Genomic DNA, 10,643 nt, shown 5'->3' on the forward strand with positions numbered 1-10,643 from the left:
TCAATATATTAGTCCTGCCTTGTTGTCTGTCTATCAAATCGCCCCATCTGTCTCAGTTTTAGCAATCTCACTTACAAATAGAAGGTGAGAGGCGGCCATGACCTGCTCTATAAAGTCCCTTTAAATATTCCAAAATTAATGCTGTAAAGTTACAAGAAAACCGTGTGACTGCCAAAGACATCAACACAAACTCTGGCTTTTTACCTACTGTACATTCTAACTCTTCTCTGCATATCTCCAACAATGGGTCTGGAAGAGGATCTAGTGGGAATGTGAGAAGAGAGACAATACTTCAACGTTCTACAAAAAGGCAAGTTTCAGCTGGCACCTGCCAACAAGCCCTTATATCCTCAAAACTCTGAGTGAACCCTGGCTCCCCGGCTTACTAGCTCTGTAGTCCTGGGCAAGTGTTCCCTGCCCACATCCCACCTCAGTGTCTTTCTAAATGAGGATAATAATAATCCTGCTGCAATCGAGTAGCTGTGAGGATTAATTGAGATAATATCACAAGACTTGTGGAACAGCACAGAGCCCACAATATAGGTAAGGAAAAATGAGCATCATTATTGCTGAGGATTTCTGTTCCTACGAAAGTTAAGACTGGCAGTTACTATGGTCTTGAGTGCCGAAAATTCCTTCTGAAACCCTGAGAAGTCTCGGGCTCCTCCCAAGATTTGGAAAACTGAACTCATCATTCTTATCTTCAGAGGAGAAAGTCTGGTTAAATTTGCACAGTGGTTAAGACAGATACGACTTCTACTGAACCAAGTTAGCCTGCTGATGTCATTTCATTTCAGAGGGCCTGGGTATATGAGACCAACAGGAGCTAGATGCTTTTGTTTCATTGAATTCATGTAAATGAGCCATCAAGGTCATACACCAGCATCTATTTTTCTAAAGTTTGTAAGGGATAAACATTATTCTCTCCACCTCTCTTTAACTGAACTAAGATGTTTTTGCTTCGTTATTTACTGATTGTCCTAGAGTGCATTTTCTGAGGACAGCAGTAGGATCCTAACACCAGAAACTGTTTTTTTTAAATAAACAACAAACTTTCTCAAGGTAAAAACAGACCCATATGAAAGGTAATGGAGAGGAAAACCTAGGGACATTTGGTAATTTATTGGAAGTGTTATAAAGCAATTGGGACTGCTAAAATGTACTACTACCTGGAGTTCTCATTACACATGCTGGTCACACACACAGGTGAAAACCCACTTTTGCTATACAGAAGAGCCCCATAAATGAATCTATAGCCTTAAAGTGAGTTATTAGCTTAAAGCAGATATAATCTGGAAATAAACTAGGTCCTTTGTTAATTTATTATAGAAAGTTACACTAAATAGTTTATGAAATATTCTCACTCTTTGCCAAGTTGTGTGTGCAAAAGTATGATTAGATCCTGGACAAAGCCAATACTCTGAATTTAAGTAAGGCTTCTAGAGCTGAAGGGGATCATAGAGATTACATTATTTACCAGAGGCCCAGAGGATTAAGCGATTTGTGTAAGGTTATGCAGGTCATGAGTGGAAAGCCCAGATTGCAGCTGAGGCTTGCTCCAGCCCAGGTTGTAGGAAGTCTCCTTCTACAGCGTGCCCCCAGGCAGCTTATTATAAAGGCAGTAGTGATGATAACCACCTCTGGTTGAATCCACACTCTGGGCCATGTGCTCTCCAGGCCTAGGACACTGAAGCCCTCATCTTAGCCTCCACCCTGCTCCCTGCACCGCATACCCCTGTGAGGCATGTCTAGTTGCATATATTTGAAAAACTTATGCAGGGGTTGCAAAATGATTTTGCACCACAGTTAGCTTATCTTTTTATTCTATTTTTTCCACAAACTTCTTGAAGTATGTTCATCAGATGAATGAGACGTGCACTTGTGACAAATTCAAGGCCACGTCACAGTGAGCAAATGCCAAGAGCAGGGGTCCAGTCTCCATCCTGAATCTGCACTCCTTCCACAGGACCACCATGACCACAGCTTTCATCAGTTTTCCTTTAAAAGCAGTATTTTAACCCCCTGCAGTGCCCTCTTGGCTACCTTGAACTGAAGAGCTTGTATGGCCAAAACAAAATAATACCACTCCCAAGGGACTCAGGTAGCACTCTGAGGAAGAAGCACCAGAAACACAACTGTTGTCTACAGTTCTCACAAATTAGCCCATGAACGTTTAATAAGATCAAGTGTAAACAATCTCCAAATTATTAGGACATCACCTTCTTGCCTATACTGGCCACGGATTCAAGACCATGAACTTAACATTAAATAGTGAAATCCAAGAGGATGGGAGGGACTATCAAGCCCAGTGTTCTGTAAATGAATACTCCGAGGTATACCAGAAGCAGTATAGAAAATGACTATTTATTTAATGTTGCACTCTGTTTGAAAGAGAAATTCCCAAATGTTAAATGCTACCCTGTATCCTAAGTTAAAAATATACTGGAAATTGAGCAATGATGGTGCTGAATACTCTGGGGGAAGATAGCTCCCGTCATACTCATAGAAGCAGTGTCATAACAAAATAGTTTAGCTTTACCAGATGAACTGTTAAATGTTTACTGTGTTTGAGAAGTATCTGTTCCAAGGCAAAATGAGGCAATATTATGTTTAACCGTTTGGAAACGTCTTTTATTAAAAAAATTTTTAAATATTAATTCTACTTTAAATACAGGTGTGATAATACTCATTAAAGCATGGTGTACCTGATATTTTTACTGCAAATTTAGGAAAGTTAACAGTCCATCTGGCTCCTGGAGCCCTCTGGTCTACACAACATACCCTGTGGCAAAATGCAAAATACAATTTAAAAAAAAAAAAACTGAGGACTTTGGACATTTGCACGGGCTGAGAGAGTGGGTTGGGGCAAGGAAAATGCTCTTCCCTGAATTACTCATGCTTTTGGCTTTAACTTCATTTACTAAGAGCAATTCTAAGAGAACTGAGACAAACCTTTACACTCCGCAAAGGGAGGGAGAAAAAAAGCTTGTCATTCACAAGCAGCTATGGACAAAATCCACAGGAGAGGGCAGGAGTCAGGGAAATTAGGGATAAAAAGAAAAAAAGTTGGCATAAAGTGCACGGTTACTGTCAAAAATATATTATTTTCATCCTAAGAAAATTAAGAGAATTTTATCTACTAGATTGCTGACCTTTTAATACATTTGGTTTGCATGGAACATACAATCACCATCGGACATAAAAAGACTAGTTTGCTTTGTCTTTAAAAAATTGCTTGGAGTTATCTACAGGAATCTGTGAACGCAATTCAAGGATAACATTCTGCAGCTCTTTGGATATGGAATGAACTCCTCGGATCAGTCCACAAAGGGAAACAGGGAAGGGTCAATGCACTGACTCAAGTGTGCATTTCTTCTTCTCGCTCCCTTCCCCGCTAAACGCCAGTGCTTTCCAGCTCGTCTTCCACCCCCACGGCAGGAGAGCGGGAGATCATGAAGAGTTTCTCCCTGTTTGTAAACCGCCTCTGCAGCGGCGGGGGCGGCTCGGCTGTAGGCGGCTCTTGGCTGGGATACTCTGGGGGGCTCTGCTCGGCACCCGTGGCGGTGGCGGCCTCACAGTCTGGACATTTCCCGGCTACTGCGTCCACGACCGACTCCAAGGAGGTGCCGGTCTCCCGCAGCGGGGTGTAGCCCTTATTGCTGCTGGATGCGTCGTCCGATTGGGAGCTCTGCGAGTCCCGCCTAGCGCGGGGCGAGTCCTCCGGACGCCGCGGGGACGGGGGCGAGGCGGCGGGCGCAGGGAGGCCGGGGTCGGGGTCCGCGCTGCACGGGGAGGGCGGGGGCTCGGGAGACGGCGGCGCCCGGTAGTCTGGGAGCCCGCTGGTGCTGCGGCGCCGCAGGGCCGCGTACCTGCCGGTCCTGGGCAAGCGCCTGCCCTGCCCCCTGGCGGTGTGCACCGCAGCCGCCGAGCCCTCGGGCTCTTCCTGCTCGCCGTGCGCCCAGCGCGCACCGCCCTCCGCCCCGCGGAGGTCGCTCAAGCTCAGGTCGAGGTCGCCCCGCGGGATCTCTCGGGAGCCGCGTTCCCCTGGGGGCCTCTGCCAGCTGCAGCTCGCGCCCTCCGCATCCCCGTCCCTGTCGCGGTCCCCTTGCAAGGGCAGCAGCGCGAAGGCGCTCAGCGAGGAGCCCACGAGGGAGCTGGCGGTGCTCTGGCGCCCCCAGCTCTCGGGTGGGCTGCAGGGCGCGGGGCTGCTGCTGCCGCTGGCGGCTGCGGCGGCGGTGGCCCGGCGACGGCTGGCCACGCTCGAGCGCTCGCGGTATATGCTGTACACCGCCTCGGCCAGGCTCGGGGGCTCCCGCGGGCCGCGCGGGGACGAGGCCAGGTCGGGTGGAGACCCAGAGCCCCTGGCTCCGCGGCCGCCGCTGCCCTCGCCCAGCGCCGCGGGGTGGGGCCACGAGCCCCTTGGCAGCAACGTGGCCGCCCCGAAGGCGTCCCCGGCGCCACTGCAGCTCCCGGTTTTCAGCTCCAGGCTCCGCGACTGCACGTAGCTGAGGAAGCCATTGAGCGGCGCAGCCCCGGGGGCCGCCGTCGCGGGGGCGGAGGATGACGAGGAGGCCGCGGCTGCGGCCGCGGCCGCAGCGGCGGCGGCCAGATCCTTGGCGCGCAGGCTGTGCACGTCGATGACGGTGGAGTAGAGGTCCCGCAGGTTGATGATCTTGGTCTTCTTGTCCCGGTTCTCATGGAGCACGGCGTTGGCGCAGATGAAGAGGAAGATGCCGATGCCCATGATGAGCGGCCCGAAGACCTTGAGCTTGTCCGAGTGCAGGTAGCCCGAGAAGACGCGGAAGAAGAATCCCATGTTCTTCGAGGAGGAGGAAGCTGGGGCTGCAGATCGCGCAGGAGGCGTGGTCCTGGGCGCGCCCACGGAACTGGAGTTGCCATCCGCCAGCGTCGCCGGGTGGGGGCTCCTGGGCAGGTCTTTGCCGCCGCCGCCGCTGCTGCTGTTGGCCGCGGCCAGGACGCGGTGGCCGCTGCCCGCGGGCGGCAGCTGTTTGTTGCCCTCTTTGTTGGCCCCGTGGGCCTTGGGCCAGTAGCCCACCACCGCCATGGCTATGCCCACCAGCAGCACCAGGATCCCGCAGAGGGCGATGAGCCCTGAGATGGAGCACAGCTTCAGCTTGCCTTTCACCACCACCACGTCGTTTTTGCGCCGCTTCTTGGCTTTTCTCTTGCGCTTGGGGACCTGGCTCGGAGGACGCAGGGGATCCTGCTTTCTGGCCGAAATCCTCAGGAGGCCGCCAGTGGCGATCATGGCGAACTGGTGGAGTGCGGGGCTAGCCGTGGGGCGCAGGCTCGTGCACGGGGGGCCGCCAGCTGCCCACTAGCTGCTCCACCACCGCCTCCTGCTGCAAAGCAGACAAGACAGTCAGAGAGTGTGGGCATGGCTGCAGCAATGTCCCACGCACTGCACTGGCCCGGCTCCCAGACCCCAGTCCATGCGCGACCCCACCCCAGGACCTTCCCCCAGGAACGCAACCGTAGAGAGCAGGGGTGGAGGGGGACAGGAGGGAAGAGAAGTGCTCCTGCAGTAACCGACCAGTGGGAACCCGAGGACTGGCAGGAAGGTATCTCCCCAACCACCCCACCCCCTGCGACACACACACACACACACACACACACTCCACTCTGCAGGTGATATCCTGGCTGTCCGTGCTAAGTCCTGCTGTCTGGCAGCCAATGGAGTGTCAACCACTACAAGAAACGCAATGTAGGGACTCAAAGCAGTGGTTAAGGTCTTGTCCGCCAAGCCTGTGTTTTTGGCCTGCAGGAACCGCATGAGCTCCCAAGGGAACTGCCACAGGAGTTTCAAGTCTCTAAGCTGAGGGATGTGTCAGTCAGTGTGGAGCCCAAAGTTATGAAACAGTCAGGGAAGTTACTATTGTCTAGAGGGGACGGAATGCACTCCACTGGATGACAATGAAAGGGTATGGGCGGGCAGGCAGGTGGCTTGTTCACTCCAGATGATCAATAGGCACTTCATTGCTGGGAAAGTACCAGAACTATGTCAATATTCTGACAATAACTGCCTTCACCAAGTGCTCTGTTGTTTGTTCGTTCTGGTTGCTGCAGTTAAAAGCAAGCAGATCCCTCTCACCGCTGTCTCCTCTCCACGCTGCAACATCTGGACAGCTTCTTTGGGTGGAATATTTAGTTTTAGGTAACTGCTTATGTAACTGAGCTCTTCCCCCTGGCCTCCTCTCTTCCCCCAGAGGAACTCCCTTAAAGATATCCTGTGCTAGATTTCATCAGGGAATTTGAGAGTCTCATGGACTCTCTAAGAAAAAAAAAATCATTTTTCTCATGTGGGGAAATTGTGATGTTTAAAATTTTTATTTTAAAAAAGCCACTCTGCCATTATAGCTTCCTGCCCTTTATTAGCGTGCCAACAGCACTCCTTAGCATCTCAGTATTTAAATGAGTAAGCAATTAACCAGGTAAAACAGCCCACATCCTCAGGATGGTGTACAGAACAGCATTTCCCCAAGTGAAAGCTGTTTTCTTCATCTTTCTCTCATGAGGTCATTTTCGGGAAAGTTGGGGAGTGGGGGATGGTGGTAACACGCAATGGCCTGTCCTTAGGAAGTTTATTTCATTCTTTGTAATAACACCTGGGGAGGTAAATTCACTGGTGCATATTCCTGGCTGTGTGGCAGCCTCTAAAAATCTCCTGCTGGATCCTCAGAGTAAAACATTTTTTTTTTTTTTGTTCCATTGGTTGTGTTCCCTCCTATAATAGAGATGCTAAAATTAAGGGCATTGTATGAAGCTGAAGGATGTAGATACCACTCACAAGCCTCTTGGTTGGTATTTTATCCTTTCCAAGATAATGCATGTTTTAGAGTAAATTACACTTTGAAAATATGGGATTACTTAGGTGGAATTTTGCTTTTAATTGGTGCTTGGGTGAAAAAGCTTGGACCCTTATTCCTTATTCTCCATGGGTTTGAAAGCAAATGGTCATGAGCTCTTTGCACATCAATATCTCTTTGGAACTTCATTGGGTTCTGGGAAAGAGAAACACTAGGTGGGTTAGCCAGGGCTCAGTAGAGAATGCATCTACAAACCTTTAAGATTTTGTCTTAAGGAAGCACTGCATCAGAAAGTACAGACTGCTTAAAATTTTTTTTTAAAAAAGAGCTTACTGTCTACCCATTACCCCAGAAAATCGGCACGTTTATATTGAGGCTGCTGTTAAAGTGGTCTCCAGACTCCAGCATCTTTCATGATCCGGAGATCCGTGGTTACCTTAGAAGCCTGGAAGGACCAGACATCTTAGGAGCAAAGCCAGACTCCCACCGACAGGGGGGCTCTCTCCCAGAAGAGGGGGCACTGCACGGTGCACCGGGATGCTAGCGACTGACTCAGGGAAGGCAGGCGCCCCCTGATATTTCTCCTCGGCAAGGCAGCCTTGGCTTGGGGAGCACGTCAGGAAGGTGGAAACGCATTTCAACAGTCGTCTACAGAAAATCTCTGGAATCGGTTTAATTGCCAGTCATTAACTCCCTAGTTTATTACTCCTTCGGCTCTGTGGAAAGCTTCACTCCTTTGTATGGTCTCACCACCTGACACGGAGCACCGACAAGGGTCGGCTGCCCAGGAAGAGCCCCGTTTCGAGGGCTTTCTTGGAGCCCTAGTGAAAGACAACAAACTTAGCGGCGGAGGTCGGCTGCTCTCGCCATTCGCAGCCCGGAGCAGGTCTCCCCGTGCCTAAGGAATGGAGGATGGGGGAAGCAAGGGAGGGAGGTCTAAAAATACAACTGCTTCCAAGACAGACACTCAAGTTCTCCGCTCCTGGCGGATGAAGCCCCGCGCGGGGGGCGTCTGTCGCTCGATGCCCGCAGGCTGGGCGTGCCGGGCCCCCGGTCCCCGACCCCCAGCCCTCAGCCCCCTCCCGGACGGACGGGAGGGCAGCGCTGCGCACCCCTGGCCCGTCTTGCGGGTCTGCTCATTTAGGCTGGAGTCACATGAGTGCAGCCGCTGCGAGTCCGCCTCTGGAACGAAGACAGGCAGGAGCGCAGTGAGGGAGGTCCTCTACTCGCCGTCTCCGGGCAGCTCATCCCGGGTCGGCCAGCCCGGGGAAAAAACCTGCCGGGACCCCAGCCCGAGGAGCGCGGCTGGCGGGCAGGACGGCTGGGGAGGGGCGGCCGGGGGGCCGAGCCCCGGCAGATTTGCTCAAAATGGCAGCAGTCTAAGCAAACAATCTCTCTCACTTACCCAGGGAGCGCGGGGGAGCTCGCGGCCGGCCAGCGGGCGCCCGGGCGACACAAAGGAACCATGGAGAAACTTTTTCAGCCCGAGCCGACGGCGGAGCGCGGGCACGGCGCCTCGGGGCCCTCGGTGTGAGCGCGGCTCAGCAGCCCCGCGGGGGCGATCGCCCGCCCCGGGCTCGCAGCCCCCTCCGGCGCAGTGGCGGGAGCCATTTCCAAGAGTTTCCAAGAAGTGTCAGGTCCTCCGCATCTTGCATCCTGCCTGGGAGCCCTCCTCTCCCGCGCCGCTCCTCCTCCTGCGCCCCGCGCCCCTCCCGCGTCGCTCCCGGGCGGCCGCGCGGTCCCAGGCCCTTGCGCCTCTTTTGTGTGGCTGCGGCGCGCCGGGCTCCGCCGGGTGGAGTTGAGCCCGCGGCGGCAGCTCGGGGCGGCCGGACTGGCGCCGTTGCTAAGAGACCGGAGCCATGACACAGGGAAATTGCGGCAGGATGGCAGGCGGTACCCGGCCCGGCACGGCGGCCCGTGCGCCCCCGCCCCCCGCCCCCTCCGCGGGCCCCCAGACTCCCCGCCCCCGCCTCCTTCCCGCACCGCCGCCCGCCCCTTCGGAAGCGCGGCGCCCGGGAAGAGGGGGCGCTCGGGCGCGGAGCCCCCGGGGCGGGGCGCCCGGGGACCCGCACCTGCCCCCGCCGGCACCTCGGCGCCGTCTGAGCCAGCTACCTATCTGAGCAGCGGGCCGGGGGCCGCGGGAGGGAAGGCCCGCCCTCCCCCGCCCGATGGGGACCCTGGCGGGATCCGAGGGGAGCCCCGGACGCCCGCCCTCCCGTCCCTCCTCTCTCGAAGCCTCTGCTCCTTTGCGCGCCTCAGTCTCGACTTTGCCCCCTCCCGCTCGGGAGTTTGCAGTGCGGACGCCCGGCGAACACAGTGAGTTGTCCCCCGGCGAACTCGGGCCCCGGCGGAGGGGAGCCACCCCCGCTGGGCTAGGCGCACCGCGGGGCGCGCGGAAGCCTCCGAGGTGGCCGCGCCTCTGCCGAGCCGGGCTTTGTGCGCGCCCCAGCGGGACCGGGGCGACTTCCCCGGGCGCGGGCACCCCGGGGCTCCGCCGAGGTTACCGGGGGCTCCGGGGGCCCTTTCTGCCCGCTGCGGCCAGCGGCAAGCGCGCGCAAAGGAAGACGAGAATTCTCCAGGAATCGGGGTTAGCGCCGGGGGTGGGGGTGGCGGGTGGGGGGGAGAAGGAGGATGTCCAAACTCCCTACGTCATTTAAAAAAGGGAGAAGGGAAGAGCGAGAGAGACATGCTGTTTCCTAGCTCATCCCTCTCGTCTCAACTGCAAAGTGAAAATGACAGGCCAAAGAGAATCGCAAAGTGGAATTTCCCCATGGAGTGTTGAGAAAGTAAGAAAGATTTCAATTATCTATTGAAATGAGGCAGCCAAGATTCAGGAAGAGAGGGCAGACAAGCAAGTGCTGCCCAAGACTGGGGATCCAGATCGGAATATTTGGAGGAGGGATACTGACTATCCCGACTTCCGCGGTGTAGGGGTCCACAAAACCCACACTGAAGGGCTTTGCTGCCCACAGCGGTGGTGAGAGGGTTGCTCCGAAGATACGCAGCATTCCCCTGTGTTGCAACCCAGAGCGCACACTTTTGTCAAACTAAGAATGAAAGATGCATGTTTGGTGTTTTGAAGTGGAGGATGATATGTCAGGTGGGGGTCATTTTCTAGAAGGTATTCCTGCACCTGCCCGATTGGAAGGGGGCCTGTGCCGTGCTTTGTCAGGCGACTGAGTCCGGATTATGATCGGAGTTTTACGAGTCTAACCTCCCTCCCCTGCTGAAATTCTGAACCTTAAAAAGCCCTAACAAAGGGAGGTTTTATGACCCACACTGAATTGGTTCCTTGTAGAGAAATCCCTGCAAAGGAGAAATAACTAGGTCTAGTTGTTTTCTACTGCAAGTTTGGCTCCAAAGTCAGGATTTCTTGAATGCCGGTGATAATCTGGTGTTTTGTACAGAGATTGGGCCTGTAGTTTTATTTCATTACACCACTGGCTGCCAGGGGCCGTAGGTGGCAGTTCCTAGCCTCTGTTTGCTGGGCTGTATAAACAAGAACCATATTGCAGAACTTCATTAGGATTTTAGGTGGATTAAGCCAGTAATAGTTTCACATTGCTGCATAAATTATAGCCATCGTTTTGCACATTTAAAACTCATTTGAGGGATTTGGAAAAGAAAAGAATCTTTTTCAAGACACACTGGGCCTTGGGACATAGCTGGCTTTTTCTTATGTTGATGACTGCAATGAAATTTATGGTTTATTATTCAGAGACTTCCTTCCACACTGAGCTCCTTGCAATTTTGTGCAGTTCTATTTAACCTGAGCATTACCACGTTCAGTAATTTTCTTTGTTTTCAGCTCAGGGT

The 10,643-nt window shown here is 53.7% G+C and overlaps 1 protein-coding gene across 2 annotated transcripts; it reads right to left on the minus strand.

The window, feature by feature from the left end:
• Positions 1–2,343: 2,343 nt before the first annotated feature.
• TMEM200C (transmembrane protein 200C) lies at positions 2,344–8,518 on the minus strand. 2 transcript variants are annotated; one of them, XM_070049920.1, is made up of 2 exons: positions 8,233–8,518; positions 2,344–5,360 (listed from the first exon to the last, which is right to left on the minus strand). In XM_070049920.1, the coding sequence occupies exon 2, from the start codon at positions 5,267–5,269 to the stop codon at positions 3,395–3,397; it is 1,875 nt and encodes a 624-aa protein (XP_069906021.1). In that variant the 5' UTR covers positions 5,270–5,360; positions 8,233–8,518; the 3' UTR covers positions 2,344–3,394. The 2 variants fall into 2 exon arrangements, with proteins under 2 accessions (XP_069906021.1, XP_002713635.2); XM_002713589.5 differs by having other exon boundaries at positions 2,344–5,363.
• Positions 8,519–10,643: the final 2,125 nt, after the last annotated feature.

Source organism: Oryctolagus cuniculus, chromosome 10, assembly GCF_964237555.1.
Source record: "Oryctolagus cuniculus chromosome 10, mOryCun1.1, whole genome shotgun sequence".
NCBI classification, from domain to species: domain Eukaryota; kingdom Metazoa; phylum Chordata; class Mammalia; order Lagomorpha; family Leporidae; genus Oryctolagus; species Oryctolagus cuniculus.

Bases quoted from the DNA above. Each gene is read 5' to 3' on its own strand.
- TMEM200C (XM_070049920.1), bottom strand. From the start codon at position 5,269: ATGATCGCCACTGGCGGCCTCCTGAGGATTTCGGCCAGAAAGCAGGAT.